Raw genomic sequence first — 13195 nt, 5'->3', positions numbered from 1 at the left:
TTGAGACTATCTTCCAAAATGTTTTCTTTCGAGTCCCCTAAAAGAAAATGTGGACAAAGGTCTTAGTATGATCCCATAAGTTAAAGCACAGGTAAATTTGCATTATAAAATTTTTCCAGTGCACAGCTTAGAGTTTATATTGCCTGTGCTTTGCATTGACTTGTAAACTCCATCTGGGTTCTGTTGATATTTTAATCTCTCTTAAAAGAATGCTGTTGTAGCAAATGTTTATAGAAAAAAAAATTCCTCCAGTTTGAGATTTAAGTCAGGGGAATAGCCAGGAAACTTTGAATGGCCCAAGAAATATTTTGATTAGATTAAAATAAATTACACATTTTCTACCAAGCAGTTTTTTTCAATGAAATTTTACTGTTATGTGAATCCAAAAAAAAGTAAATTGTGTTCATGAATTAAAATGCTTGCTTAAAATACCTCATAAAATATTTATGGAGTCCTAAAAGGGCAACCTAAATATAATTTACCATTAGGTACTCACTTATTTCCTGCTGGAATTGTACCTTTGTACCTCTGTCAATCTATGAGGAGGTAAAAATTCATGATTTTTAATTTTCTTTACCATCAAAAAGCAGCAAATGATTGTTACAATTACCCAGCTCACTTTGTTTTCACAGGTATTGGCACAGATAGCCTACACTGTGATTCAGTTACAGACAACCCTGAAATCTTAGTGGCATAAACAGTAACATTTTATTTCTTGCTCATGTCATGTTCTGATGCAGGTTGGGTGACCTTCTCTCTCTTGTAGCCATGGTGCCTACACTAATGACCTCTAAGGTCAGCATGGCAGAATATGGATGAGATAAAAGAGACAAACTACTTTTTCTCACATTCATTGGCCAACATGAGTCACATGGGCCTGACCTAACTGCAAGGGAGCCTGGGAAATAACAAGTGTAGATATTCATTGACTGCTAACTGTCTGTATCATGCCCTCAAAGGACTTAATCATAGATTGTATGTAAAAGGCCAGTCTGGATTAAGATCTCTTATGTGAAACCATAGAAATGGGGCCAAGAATCATCCTTCTTTTAAAAAATTTAAAAATTTTATTTATTGATTTTAGAGAGAGAGGGAGAAAGGGACACCGAGAGAGAAACATCCATTTGTTGTCACACTTATTTATGCATTCATTGGTTGATTCTTTTATGTGCCCCAACTAGGAATCGAACCCACAACATTGGTGTATTGGGATGATGCTCTAACCAACTGAGCTACCCAGCCAGGGCCAAGAATCTTCCTTCTTGACATGAGTTCTTGCCTCTCAATCCCCTGCCTTGCTTGACTTTTTCTTCTCGTAGTACTTATTACCAACTGATGTGCTCTATAACTTACTTATTTTCTAAGTTATTATTTATTGTACATCTCCACCTGCTGTAAGCTGAACAGGGATCTTTGTTTTGCTCACTGACATATGCCTGGTTCCTAGATCAATGCCTAGCACATACTAGGTACTTGGGCAGAGCAAGATTAGTATCAGGCCCCAGAAAGATATGGGAGAGCACAGGGAGGAACTGGGAATAGAGTGTGAAATATAGGGAGGGGAGGTGGGGGAGGGGAGGAGGAAAGAGAAGGCTTCCTGATGGGGACTTGAAGGCAAAGCTAGAGTGCTGGGTGTCTTCCTCCAGAGGGCTGGTGGCTGGGAGAGGGATCTGGTGTGGTGGTTTTATAATGCTTCTACTCCAAGCACAATTTAACACAGAAACCCCAAATTTAAACCAATACAAGGGGTTTTGCTTGGGATGAAGCAAGAAAATCTGTCCTCATCTAACACAATTCCTTTTTACAGAGGGAATCCTGAAGGGTTAAAGGACTTGCTTATAACACAATCTCTTGTAATACTTCCTAAAATTTATGTTTACAGTGCAGTAATAATCATTACTTATTAGATGTAGCCTGAATTTGTTTTACACAGGAAAGATAACTCACCAAATCTCTAATGTATAATTGCTTTTGCAAATAAAGGCAATACAAATCTCTCTTTTCTATCATTTAATCTTTAACTATAGTTACTTTTTAGAGAATGTATAATGCCAAATGCATTGGACTGGTGCACTTCTGGGCTAAGAACCTACATGTCTGCTAAATTTACTCTTTCATTCTTGAACCTTGGGTTGAATTTCAATCTACCTTAAAGTTCAAGGCAATATGACACTTTGTAGGTTTAACCTTATTAAAATATGATGTTTTGTTTCAAAGAAAGCACCTGAAGAATGAATATAAGGATTAAGGAGAAATAAATTAGATACAAAATACAAATTGATTTCCCGTTACCAGCCAAATTTAAAGACAAAGAGGGTGATGCAAGACATGGTATAAAATGTTCCGAAAGAGTTGGGACAATTAGTAACCCTAAATCCTTCTTTTGCTCTTGCTTTACTATAGCCTTCAACCTTTCCTCCATTCTTTTCTTTTTAAGCCCTAGTTTACATTTTTCTTTTTGGTTGTTGTTAATTCTCACCCAAGGATATTTTTTCCATTGCTTTTTTTAGAGAGAGTAGAAGGGGCAGGGGAGGGAGAGAAACACCAATGTGAGAGAGACACATCAATTGGTTGCCTCCTGCATGATCCTGCCTGGGGCCAGGGATCGAACTTGCAAACTAGGTACGTGACCTGGACCAGGAAATGAACCTGTAACCCTTCAGTGTGTAGGCCAATGCTCTAACCACTGAGCAACATTTGCCAGGGCTAGTTTATAAGTTTTAATTTCATATAATTTCTCCCTCCTCGACACACACATTCACACACTATACACTATGCACACACTCTCTCTACCCATTTTGCTGGTTCTCTCTTTTCCTCCCTCTCTGCATTCTTTCTTACTATGCTCTTTCCATCATCCTCTTCCATGCTTCATGTTAGTTTACTTATTTTCCCTACCTGTATTCTCTTTTCCTTAGTTTTTTAAAGAGACCTTTTCTGTTCTTACTATTTTCTCCATATTAATTAGTTTATTAAGTCTATTTGTTAAGCACCTCCTAAGGACAAGATGTAGTACAAAATATATAGAAATATAAAATATTACAAGTTGCTTTATATTCATTTACTCCCCCATTCTTTTCTCCTTCCTCTTTTTTTTTGTCTCCTCTATTCACCTTTGTTATATGGCGTGTCAGTAGATTTCACAGTTTCTTCTGGTGATTAGAAAAATACTTTCTTGTGTTATGGGCATTAAAACTGGTAGTTTTTTTTTTTTTTTTTTTAAATATGTTTTATTGATTTTTTTAGAGAGTTAAGGAGAGGGAGAGAGAGAGATAGGAACATTGATGTGAGAGAGAAACATTAATCATCTGCCTCCTGCACGCCCCCCACTGGGATAGACCTCACTACCTGGGCATGTGCCCTGAGCAGGAATCGACCTCTTAGTCCATGGGCCAACGCTCATTCCACTGAGCTACACTGGCCAGGGCTGCATTCTTTCTTTTAAATGAAAACTATAATAAGAGCATTGTGTACATTTGGAAATGGCCTGCCTGGCTATGGCAAGGTCACATAGATGAGACAGACACACGGGACACGCCTGTCTGTGCTAAGTATATCTTTCAGCTTGTGACTTCTGGGCAAATCTGGGATGGCATTATTTTAGCTTCTAATTACTGTGTGGTTTTTCTTCTGAGAATTGCCAAATACTTTCTCTAGCACCAAACTACAGTGTTCTGTCCTTGAATCATAAGTGTACATCTTCCAAGTATCTGAAGACCTGAGTGTCCCACTCATATCCTTAGAGAAATCCCCACTGAAACTCCAAACTGGGGACACCAAGGGCCAAAACTGAGATGGTTAGGGTCTCAGGATATCTCTCATAAGTCTCCCTGCTTCCCTACTTTTGTACCTAAACCCTGGGACAGTATTTTGCTGGTGGCCTCCTGAGGCATGGCATGAGCTCTCATTCATTCTTTTCTTTCATTCATTTACTCTGGCACCTGTTCATTAATTTAGTAAATGTATCTTTAACACAATGCCAAGGGATTTGCTAAACCTGGAACGCAGTGGTTAATAAGTCAAACCCAGGTCTTTCTTTCAGAGTTTATAGCCCAGGGGAGAAGACAGACTTGAACATGAACTCATCCCCAAAGAAGCCTTTAATTAGGTGAAGGTCCTAAGTTCTCAGGCCCTAAACACGATGTTGACATATGAACAAGTACTCACTATGTACTAGGCACCATGCTGAGTAATTACACACACTCTTATTAAACCTTGACAGCCCTTGGAGGAAGACATTATGATTACCTCCAGCTATGGGCAAGGACTCTGAGACCCTGATAAATCAAATAACTTTCCCAATGTCACGTGGTTGCTAAGTGGAGAAGCCAGAATATGAGCCATGGACTGCTGGCAAACCCCCTTCTCCGAAGGAACATGAGAGACTCTAAACTACAAGTGGAAGACAGCCCTAGAGTTGGGGAATTAGCATGAGAGCATAGCCTCTGCACAGACTAGGGTTAGAGTAGGGTAAGAAATCAATGACGAGAATACTCTAAACCTAAAAGTACAAAATTAATTACCAAAGATCAGTTTTCTCCAGGACTCAGATGACATCATCATATTTTTAAAAAGTAGCAGTGTTCTCAGTGATCTGGAATGTTAGGATCCTGACAGGAGTTTATAGAGGGGCTGGCAAGACATAGAGACCAGTCCATGCAACGAAGAGCTGGATTATTTGAAAAGTTCTCACACGCCCAGTTGGTGTAGCTGAGTGGTTGAGTGTTGACCCATGCACCAAGAGGTTGCTGGTTTGATTCCTGGTCAGGGCACATGTCCAGGTTGTGGGCCAAATCCTCAGTAGGCATGCGAGAGGCAGCCAATCAATGTTCTCTCCCATGGATGTTTTTATCTCTCTCTCCCTTTCTCTCTTTATTTTAATCAATAAAGAAAAAAAATTTAAAAAAAGTTTTCACACAAATATTTTTGTTTCAAACATCAGAAAAAATTGGTATGTAGTCTGTTGAACTTTATAAGAAAAGATGCATAACTTGATTGAATATTATAATAAGTATGAAAATAGAGTGAGCCTTGATTTTTCATGTTAAGATCTTATGGGAATTAATAAGCTTTTATAAATAAGTAACTGGAAATAGTTGAAAGCTACACATTTGTCAACTGGTCATTTTTATGCCTTGGGGAAAGCCCTGGATGTAAATTGTCCAAATGTGTTTAAGAATCTTTTGCATATTGTTACTGACTGGACTAAGATCTGTTTTTTGCAACTTATGACAAGTTTACATATTTTGTATGACTGTTAATACTGAGTTCTGAACTGGCTCTTTATTTCAGGAATCTTTGTGTATTTTGTGGTCCTTTCTAAAGAATAGCATGTGTGTAATTAAAACACAGAAAAACAAGTATCTCTTTTTGGTTAAAAACAAAAGAAAAAGGCTCAGTTAACATCTTGTGACTTTTTTACCTACCAGATAGGTTTCCCATTCACCTGAGCAAAAGCACAACCCAGCACTACAGCATAGATTTTATGTAAAGACAGGAAGAATAACTTCCCTCTTTATTGTTGCTGTTGGTGCAGTCATGAAGGTGGTGATGATGGGTGGCCGAGGATTCATGTTTGAAGAATAAAGAGGTTTCAGAAAACAGGATGGCAACACTCTTCTTTCTAAGAAAAAAATAAATATTGCAATGATCACGGCAACAGTAGTGGGTAATCTTCTAAACTTAAGAGGCTCTTGGCTGGAGAAACACTTGAACAGCAATAACAATGTCTTATTTAATAGACAATTCATCTTATGGAAGAGTTGCAATGCAGATAATCAGGAAATATTGCTAATAATAATATACATAGAGAGATAAAGCTAACTTCTCTGGAGAATCATGGAATACTGGAATACTGGGTACTGAGCTCCATTTTCATGATAAACGACAGATTTCCACTTGGAGGTAAATACTTTCGTTTCTGAAGGTTATTAGGTTAATACTAATCAATGAATAACTACGCTGACTAAAGTTAGAGTGCTGAGGAAGGTCCAGAATGAAATCCTATGGATTTTGTTTAGCATGGACCTAGAGCATTTCTATGTGATTGTGAACTGGAGGAATTGTTATCTCCTTTCATGGGTGTTCTCTTCAGTGCAACGTTGACTGGCTAGTTTTGATTATATTAGTACTTCATTATTGACATGATTCCTACCCAGTTGTTTTATTGCTCATTAAAGATGAATTTATGTTCCAAACATGTTTTCAGTGCATAGCTATATGAGAAACAATGTTATTTGTCCTAAACAGTTTTCTCTTCCATTGTCAACCTGTTCACTGCCTGTAACGCTTCTCTGATACAAGTAGCAGAAGGAAGAAGGGTCCTAAAATTTTTCCCTAGTCCTCACTACTCTTTATGGACAAGATATATTTTGGTTGCTTCTAATGTGCTTGAAGGTTCCTACCCACCCCCTCTTTCCCCTCCAGTGTTCTCAGATATTTGTATTCTTTTAGAATTAGAGCAACCTCAGACCTCCACTGTGGCTGGGCTAATAGGTTTCCCAGACCCTTTTATCATTATTACCATAGAAATATATCCACTTCTTTCATGCATCTTAGATCTATTCTAGTGCCCATCTCACCTCCCAACCATCTGAAATATTTTCTACTCATCTCTCCAACAAATATTTGTTAAGATCCTATTATGCAGGCAGTATAATAGGTTATGGGGATACAGAAGTGAATACAATGCGCCCTTCAAAGGAAAATTATTCACCCCTTTTGGAAAGGGACAAAAAAGAATTTGGAAAGCTTGTGTTTTATGCTAACAGGGCTAAGAAAGGGGAAGCTGAGTACATCTGAAGATAAAGTATATACTTTGCTTTTGTTCCTGCCATTTCATTTTGACTCGGCCCTGTATTTAGTACTTTAATCACTGGGACCACATTCTTTGAGCAAGGTTGAAGTGGGGCTTGACCTTTAAGAACCTAGGCAGAACCCCTTGGCCTTACTGCCTGTTCCTATCTAGACCACACCATGGTGTCAGGACAGGAGGCTGGATGAGCCTTGGGGCCTGGGAGCAGTAAGCCAACATGTTCGAGGCTTCATTTACCTCCATGTCAGTCTTTGCTTGTGACAATAACAATGACCAAATGAGCCTATTTTTTATATTCCTATTGGCAGGGACTGTGTATCATGTTTTTTCCCAAAGCACATATATATATATTTTTTTTAAGTGGCCAAGTTTGAGGTCTGAGAAATCGAGTCTTGGGTCAAAAAAAACTGAAATAAATTTTGATGGTGGCTGTCAACCCATTATTTTATGTAGGTTTTGCCAGTGACATCCAATTCAAGGTTTTATAAAATTCAGGAAGGAAAATTATTTGTTAAAAAAAAAAAAAGAATATTGAATTTTTAGAATTTAGAAACAGATCTCCTCTTCTACTACATTATCCAAATAACTTGGGCCAGTTGAAATCAGTTTTAATTTACTTTTTAGTATCATTGATCGGCCATAATAAGAATAACCAGAATTCAGCCACTTTCCTTCATATAAAAATGAGTTTGTACAGGTTATTTAGCTTCATCCAAACCCTTCTGCCGGCACTCTCTCCTCTGGCAGTGGCTGTCCGAGAAGATGCCAGTGGGTGCCGGGTTGAGCCATCTAGGCAACACTTTTGTTATGCTGGGGAAAGAGAGACGGAATTTGGGAAAGCAATCCTGAGGCCATGAGTTGCTCATTTCCTTCAGGGTTTAGTTTGTTTTTGTTTTTTCTTCTGTTTTTATTTTCCCGTGGTTTTATCTATTTATTTATTTTGCTTTTACATCTATTTTTTTTTTTTTTTTTTTTTTTTTTTTTTATCCTCACCCGAGGATATTTTTCCATTTTTTGTTCAGATAGAGTGGGAGGGAGAGAGAGGAAGGGAGAGAGAGAGAGAGAAACATCGACGTGAAGGGACACATCGAGTGGCTGCCACCCGCACGACCAACCAGGGCCGGGGACAAACTGCAACCAAAGTACGTGCCCTTAGCGGGAACCGAACCCGGGTCTCTCTGTACCGCAGGCCGACGCTCCAACCGCTGAGCCAAACCGGCCAGGGCTACATCTATTTTTAAATTACACTTGACACACAGTATTATATTAGTGTCAGGTGAACATCCCAGTGATCAGACATTATATAACTTACTAGATGATCATCCCTGTAAATCTTGTACCCATCTGACACCATGCATAGTTGTGAGAATGTTATTAACTGTATTCCCCATGCTGTACTTTACATCCCCATGACTATTTTGTAACTACCAATTTGTACTTCTTAATCCCTTCACCTTTTTCACCCATCCCCCAACTCCCCTACCATCTGGCAACCGTCAAAATGTTCTCTGTATGTATGAGTCTGTTTCTGTTATGCTTGTTTGTTTGTGTGTTAGATTCTTTTTTTAAATCCTTGCCCGAGGATATTTTTCCATTTATCTTCAGATAGAGTGGGAGGGAGGGAGAGAGAGAAACATCAATGTGAGAGGGACACATAGATATGTATTTATTGCCATTTTATTGTTCATATTTTTTATTTCTTCCTCTCTTCCTTGTTCTTCTTCCCCTTCTCCTCTTCCTCCTCCTTCTTTTTCTTCTTCTTCAACAGAACTCTTTAACATTTCATGTAATACTAGTTTGGTGGTGATGAACTCCTTTATTTTTTTCTTGTCTGGGAAGCTCTATCATTCTAAATGATAGTTTTGCTACGCAGAGTAATCTTGGTTGTAGGTCCTTGCTTTTCATCACTTTGAATATTTTTTTGCCAGTCCCTTCTGGCCTGCAAGGTTTCTGTTGAGAGATCATTTGATAATCCATGGAAGTTCCTTCTTTGTAACAAACTGCTTTTCTCTTGCTGCTTTTAAGATTCTCTCTGTGTCTTTAACCTTTTGCATTTTAATTATGATGTGTCTTGGCATGGGCCTTTTGGGGTTCATCTTGTTTGGGATTCTCTGTGCTTTCTGGGCTTATATATCTATTTCCTTCATCAGATTAGGGAAGTTATCTGTCATTACTTTTTCAAATAGGTTTTTAGTTTCTTGCTCTCTCTCTTCACCTTCCAGCATCTCCCTGATGTGAATGTTGGTATGCTTGAAGTTGGCCAAGAGGCTCCTCACACTGTTTGTTGGGATTTTATTTTTCTTTTTGCTGTTTTGATGAGATTAATTTTGCTTCCTTATATCCCAAATTGCTGTTTTGATTCCTGGCTTCATCCACTCTACTGCTGATTCCCTCTAAATTATTCTTCATTTCAGTGAGTGCATCATTCATTTCTGACTCGTTCTTTTTTATAGTTTCCATGTCCTTTTTTATGCTGTTGAAATTCTCTCTAAGGTCATCTACTCCTCTTCTAAATTCATCGAGCATCCTCATAACCAGTGTTTTGAACTCCACATCTAGTATATTGTTTGTGTCCATTTTGTTTAGTCTTTTTTCTGGAGTTTTTTTCTGTTCTTTCACCTGAAACATGTTTCTTTGTCACCTTATTTTGGCAGTCTCCTGGGTTTGTTTCTATACATTAAGTAGAACAGCTCTGTCTCCTGGGCTTGGTAGAGTGGTCTAATATAGTAGGTGTCCTGTAGGGTCCAGTGGTACAGCTTCCCGATCACCTGAGCTAGGCACTCCAGGTGCATTCCTCCCACGCCCATGTGGGCTATGTACACCTTCTGTTGTAGTTGAGCCTTGATTGTTGTTGGCATATCAGTGGGAGGGATTTACTCCGAGGCTGATCAATTGCAAGGACTGGCTGCAACCATTGTGAAAAATCAGTTGTGCAATGGCCCACACCATGGAGCAAGACTTATTTCAGTGGGGCTCTGGTGCCTGCTGAGTCCTCCCCTTGACTGTGTCACTTGTGGAGGTGGTTGGGTAGTGCTTCAGTGTGGTCTGAAGATGTCCACAGGGTGCACTGACTCTGGGATCTTCCAGGAGGTGCAGGCCAAGGTTAGCTGCTGCTTGTGTTCTGCCCAGGGCCGGCTGGCATGGGTTATAAAGCAACCTTCAGATGGCTGCTACTTGTGCTGGGCTTGGAGGTGCCCAGAGGAGGCCATGCTGCAAACCAAGGCTGGTTGCTGCTGGTGCCAGGCCTGAGGCCACTTAGGTAGTGTTATGAGGCACTCCAGGACATGTGCTGCTTTTTGAAGAGATTCTATGAAAGTCTGAAACATGAGCCAAGATAGGCCATTCATATGGAAAAGGCAATGGAAATAGCTAGCAAGTTGGTTGGGGTTGGGTCTCAGGTATTACTAGGGCAGGGTGAACGGTGATAGCTAGGTTGATGGAGACTCCTTTATGGTGCCTACCTGCAGACTCTGTGGGAGAAGTTCTCAGAAGAGGAGCACTGACCTCTGCCAGAACTTTCGTCTGGGAGAAAGCTGACGCCTCAGCTCTTGCCCTGATGCTGGACAATTAAGTTCCTTCTTGTATGTCTCTGGTGTCTTTCAAGCTGCTGCCCCAGTGCTGGAGCTCAGAGGGGGTGAGTCAGAGTAAGTCCATGCATGAGCCTCTTAAGAAGAATGCCTGGGACTCCAGAGCCCTCCTTCTCACTCAGCCACTATCCCTGCTAGTTTTTACAGCCAGAAGTTGTGAGGCATCTCTCCCTGGCCCTGGAATCCTGGGCTAGGAGGCCTAATGTGGAGCTGGGACCTCTCACTCCTCACAGGGACCTACGCAGCTGAGATGTTTCTTCTAGTTTTTATTTGCCACATGTGGGTGTGGGACTAGCCTGGTCCTCATCTCTGTCCCTCCTACCAGTCTCAACGTGGCTTCTTTATATCCTTAGTTGTAGGATTTCCATTCAGTTAGATTTCAGGTGGTTCTGAATGATGGTTTTTCTGTAGTTTAGTTGTAATTTTGATGTGGTTGTGGGAGGATGTGAGTACCACATTTACCTACACTACTGCCATCTTGACCAGAAGCCTGTTTTTGATTTTTCACTCAAGCTCTATTAATGTCAGTAATCTGGTTGTTATCAGGCCATGTGAAAACTGGCTGCTGTCACCTGGGTCTAAGAGTTTTGAAAGGAAAAGATATCCTAGGAAGGCAAGGGAGCCTATGTAAGAGTATTCTAAGTTCCGAAGGTGTTTAGTGAACGTGTAGCAGGGTAATACAGAGGCTCTCCAGGCTGGGCTGGTCTCCTTTCTCTTCAATCAGTGCTAAAGAATGCTTCCCTTTTTTATTTTCCAAATGCCATTTATTATGTTTCAACCTACCATTTTGGCTTCTGATTAAATACACGCATTTTAATTGTTTTCAAGAGAGAGAATTTTGTAGGTACTAATCTGTTTGGATCTACCCACAACCTCTTTTTTTTTATACCTTCTCTCTCTTCTTTCCTTCCTTGCTCCCTCTATCTTTTAAGTTTTTGTATTTGTTACTTCTAAAAATTTAAACCTCAATTGTTTGCAGGGAAAATGTATCTAAATAAAGTTATTGGGTTGACATTGGTTAGTAAAATTATATAGGTTTTAACTGTACAATTCTATGATACATCATCGGTATATTGCATTGTGTGCCCACCACCCAAAGTCAAATGTATTTTTAATCTAATAGTTATATTTTGTGGCAAGGTCCATATAAGATTATTTCTAGTTTCTTTTTCTACCAGGAGAATACCCACCCTGAAAGTGGATATTCTTATTGAAATAACAGAACAAACTGATTCATTGATTTGGAATAGGCATGCCCTTTGTTTGGAAGGGGCTTGGAATTAAAAAACAACAACAACTAGATATATCTTCTGGCCAGGTTGAAGCAAGTTATATGGTCTCTTTTTTAGAATCCCTAGAACTCTGAACTTAATCAAAATAAGAAGCACTGAACAGCTGAAAGGAATCACATTCTCAGGCACATGTAGCAAACAAGATCCAGGTTTTTTGGGGGTAGAATATAGGAGAACTCTCGAAATTCTGATTATGGGCCTAGAAAGACCTGATTAACTTGGCTTTGAAATTGTAAGTATACTATCTAAATCTGTGGGAAAGTTTATATTAAGTAAAAAGAGATGGAATAAAAAAAAACTTTTAGGATAGTCCCTGCTTTACCTAGTCAAATGTAATTGTTACAAACTAGAAGTAGAGCAAAGTGATTTTTTTTAAAGCAAATCTATCTATCTATCTATCTATCTATCTATCTATCTATCTATCTATCTATCATCTATCTATCATCTATATCTCCCCCATGGCTCTCAAGCTTTCTGTTTTTATTTGGACAGTAAGCTATGTTTAAAACATTTGATGAGTTTCTATCTTTGTACCTTCGAACTCATTTTCCCTAGCACAATCCTGTAAATGTAACTCTATGCTGTCTAAAATAGAAGGTAGCCCTGGACTGTTTGGCTCTGCGGTTAGAGCATCCACCTGCAGACTGAAGAGTCTTGGGTTCAATTCCTGGCCAAGGGCACATACCTTGGTTGCAGGTTTGATTCCCAGCTACTGTTGGGTGGGGCAGGAGGCAATCAATCAATGTGTCTTTACCACATCGATGTTCCCTCCCTCCCTCCCTCTCTCTTCACTCTCCCTCCCTCCCTCACACTCTACCTAAAAAGCAATGGAAAAATATCCTCAGGTGAGGATAAAACAATACATAAATAAATAAATAAACACAATTAATTAAAAAAATAAATAAAAGAGAAGGTAAAATAAACTGTGTATAGGAAACAAGGTGGTAACCAAGTACTGTGGGCTTCTAAAGAGAGTTCAAGGTATGTTATAAAAAGGCTTATTAAATTATTTTTTATTTTGCAGGGCTTGTTGTCTGTGAGGCACCTAACAACAAATTAGATAAATTCATGGGGGTTCTCTTTTGGAAGGACAGAGAGCATTCTCTCAACAATGAGAAGATCATCCTGAGGGGCTGTGTCCTGAGAAACACCAGCTGGTGCTTTGGAATGGTTATTTTTGCAGGTACAGCTGACTACCCAGGGTTGGTTCGGGGAATCCCTTCCTGACATATGTATGGGCACAGTCTCCAGCTCTCCAGGTCGGATGAACACAGGGCCTTCATTCTACCCAACATGCATATGTTGACTACAGAGTGCAGGAAACCAGGGGAAGACACCAATGCTCTGGAAGCAGTCTGTGTGGTCCCACCATGTGAGGAACCACTGACATCAAGAACTTATTCCTAAGGGTGCTTGGGCCTTATGACTCAGTGGGTGCTAGATGCCTTCTGCTTAATTTCGCTTTCTTTAACCCCATCTCAATCATTCCCATCATATATGTA

The 13195-nt window shown here is 39.6% G+C and overlaps 1 protein-coding gene across 8 annotated transcripts in view; it reads left to right on the top strand.

Moving 5' to 3' along the window:
* ATP8B4 (ATPase phospholipid transporting 8B4 (putative)) overlaps positions 1-13195 on the top strand; it is a 254349-nt gene that overhangs the window by 124581 nt on the left and 116573 nt on the right. For 7 of the 8 annotated variants that reach the window (XM_036258122.1, XM_036258105.1, XM_036258095.1 and 4 more), the window contains one exon: positions 12718-12876. The exons of the other annotated variant lie outside the window; for it this stretch is intronic. In XM_036258122.1, coding sequence (XP_036114015.1) covers positions 12718-12876 — 159 coding nt within the window. The remainder of the gene's footprint in view (positions 1-12717; positions 12877-13195) is intronic. 8 annotated transcript variants of the gene reach the window in all.

Source organism: Molossus molossus, unplaced genomic scaffold (assembly GCF_014108415.1).
Source record: "Molossus molossus isolate mMolMol1 unplaced genomic scaffold, mMolMol1.p scaffold_m16_p_1, whole genome shotgun sequence".
Classification (NCBI taxonomy): domain Eukaryota; kingdom Metazoa; phylum Chordata; class Mammalia; order Chiroptera; family Molossidae; genus Molossus; species Molossus molossus.
This window is presented reverse-complemented; position numbering and strand designations above follow the sequence as displayed.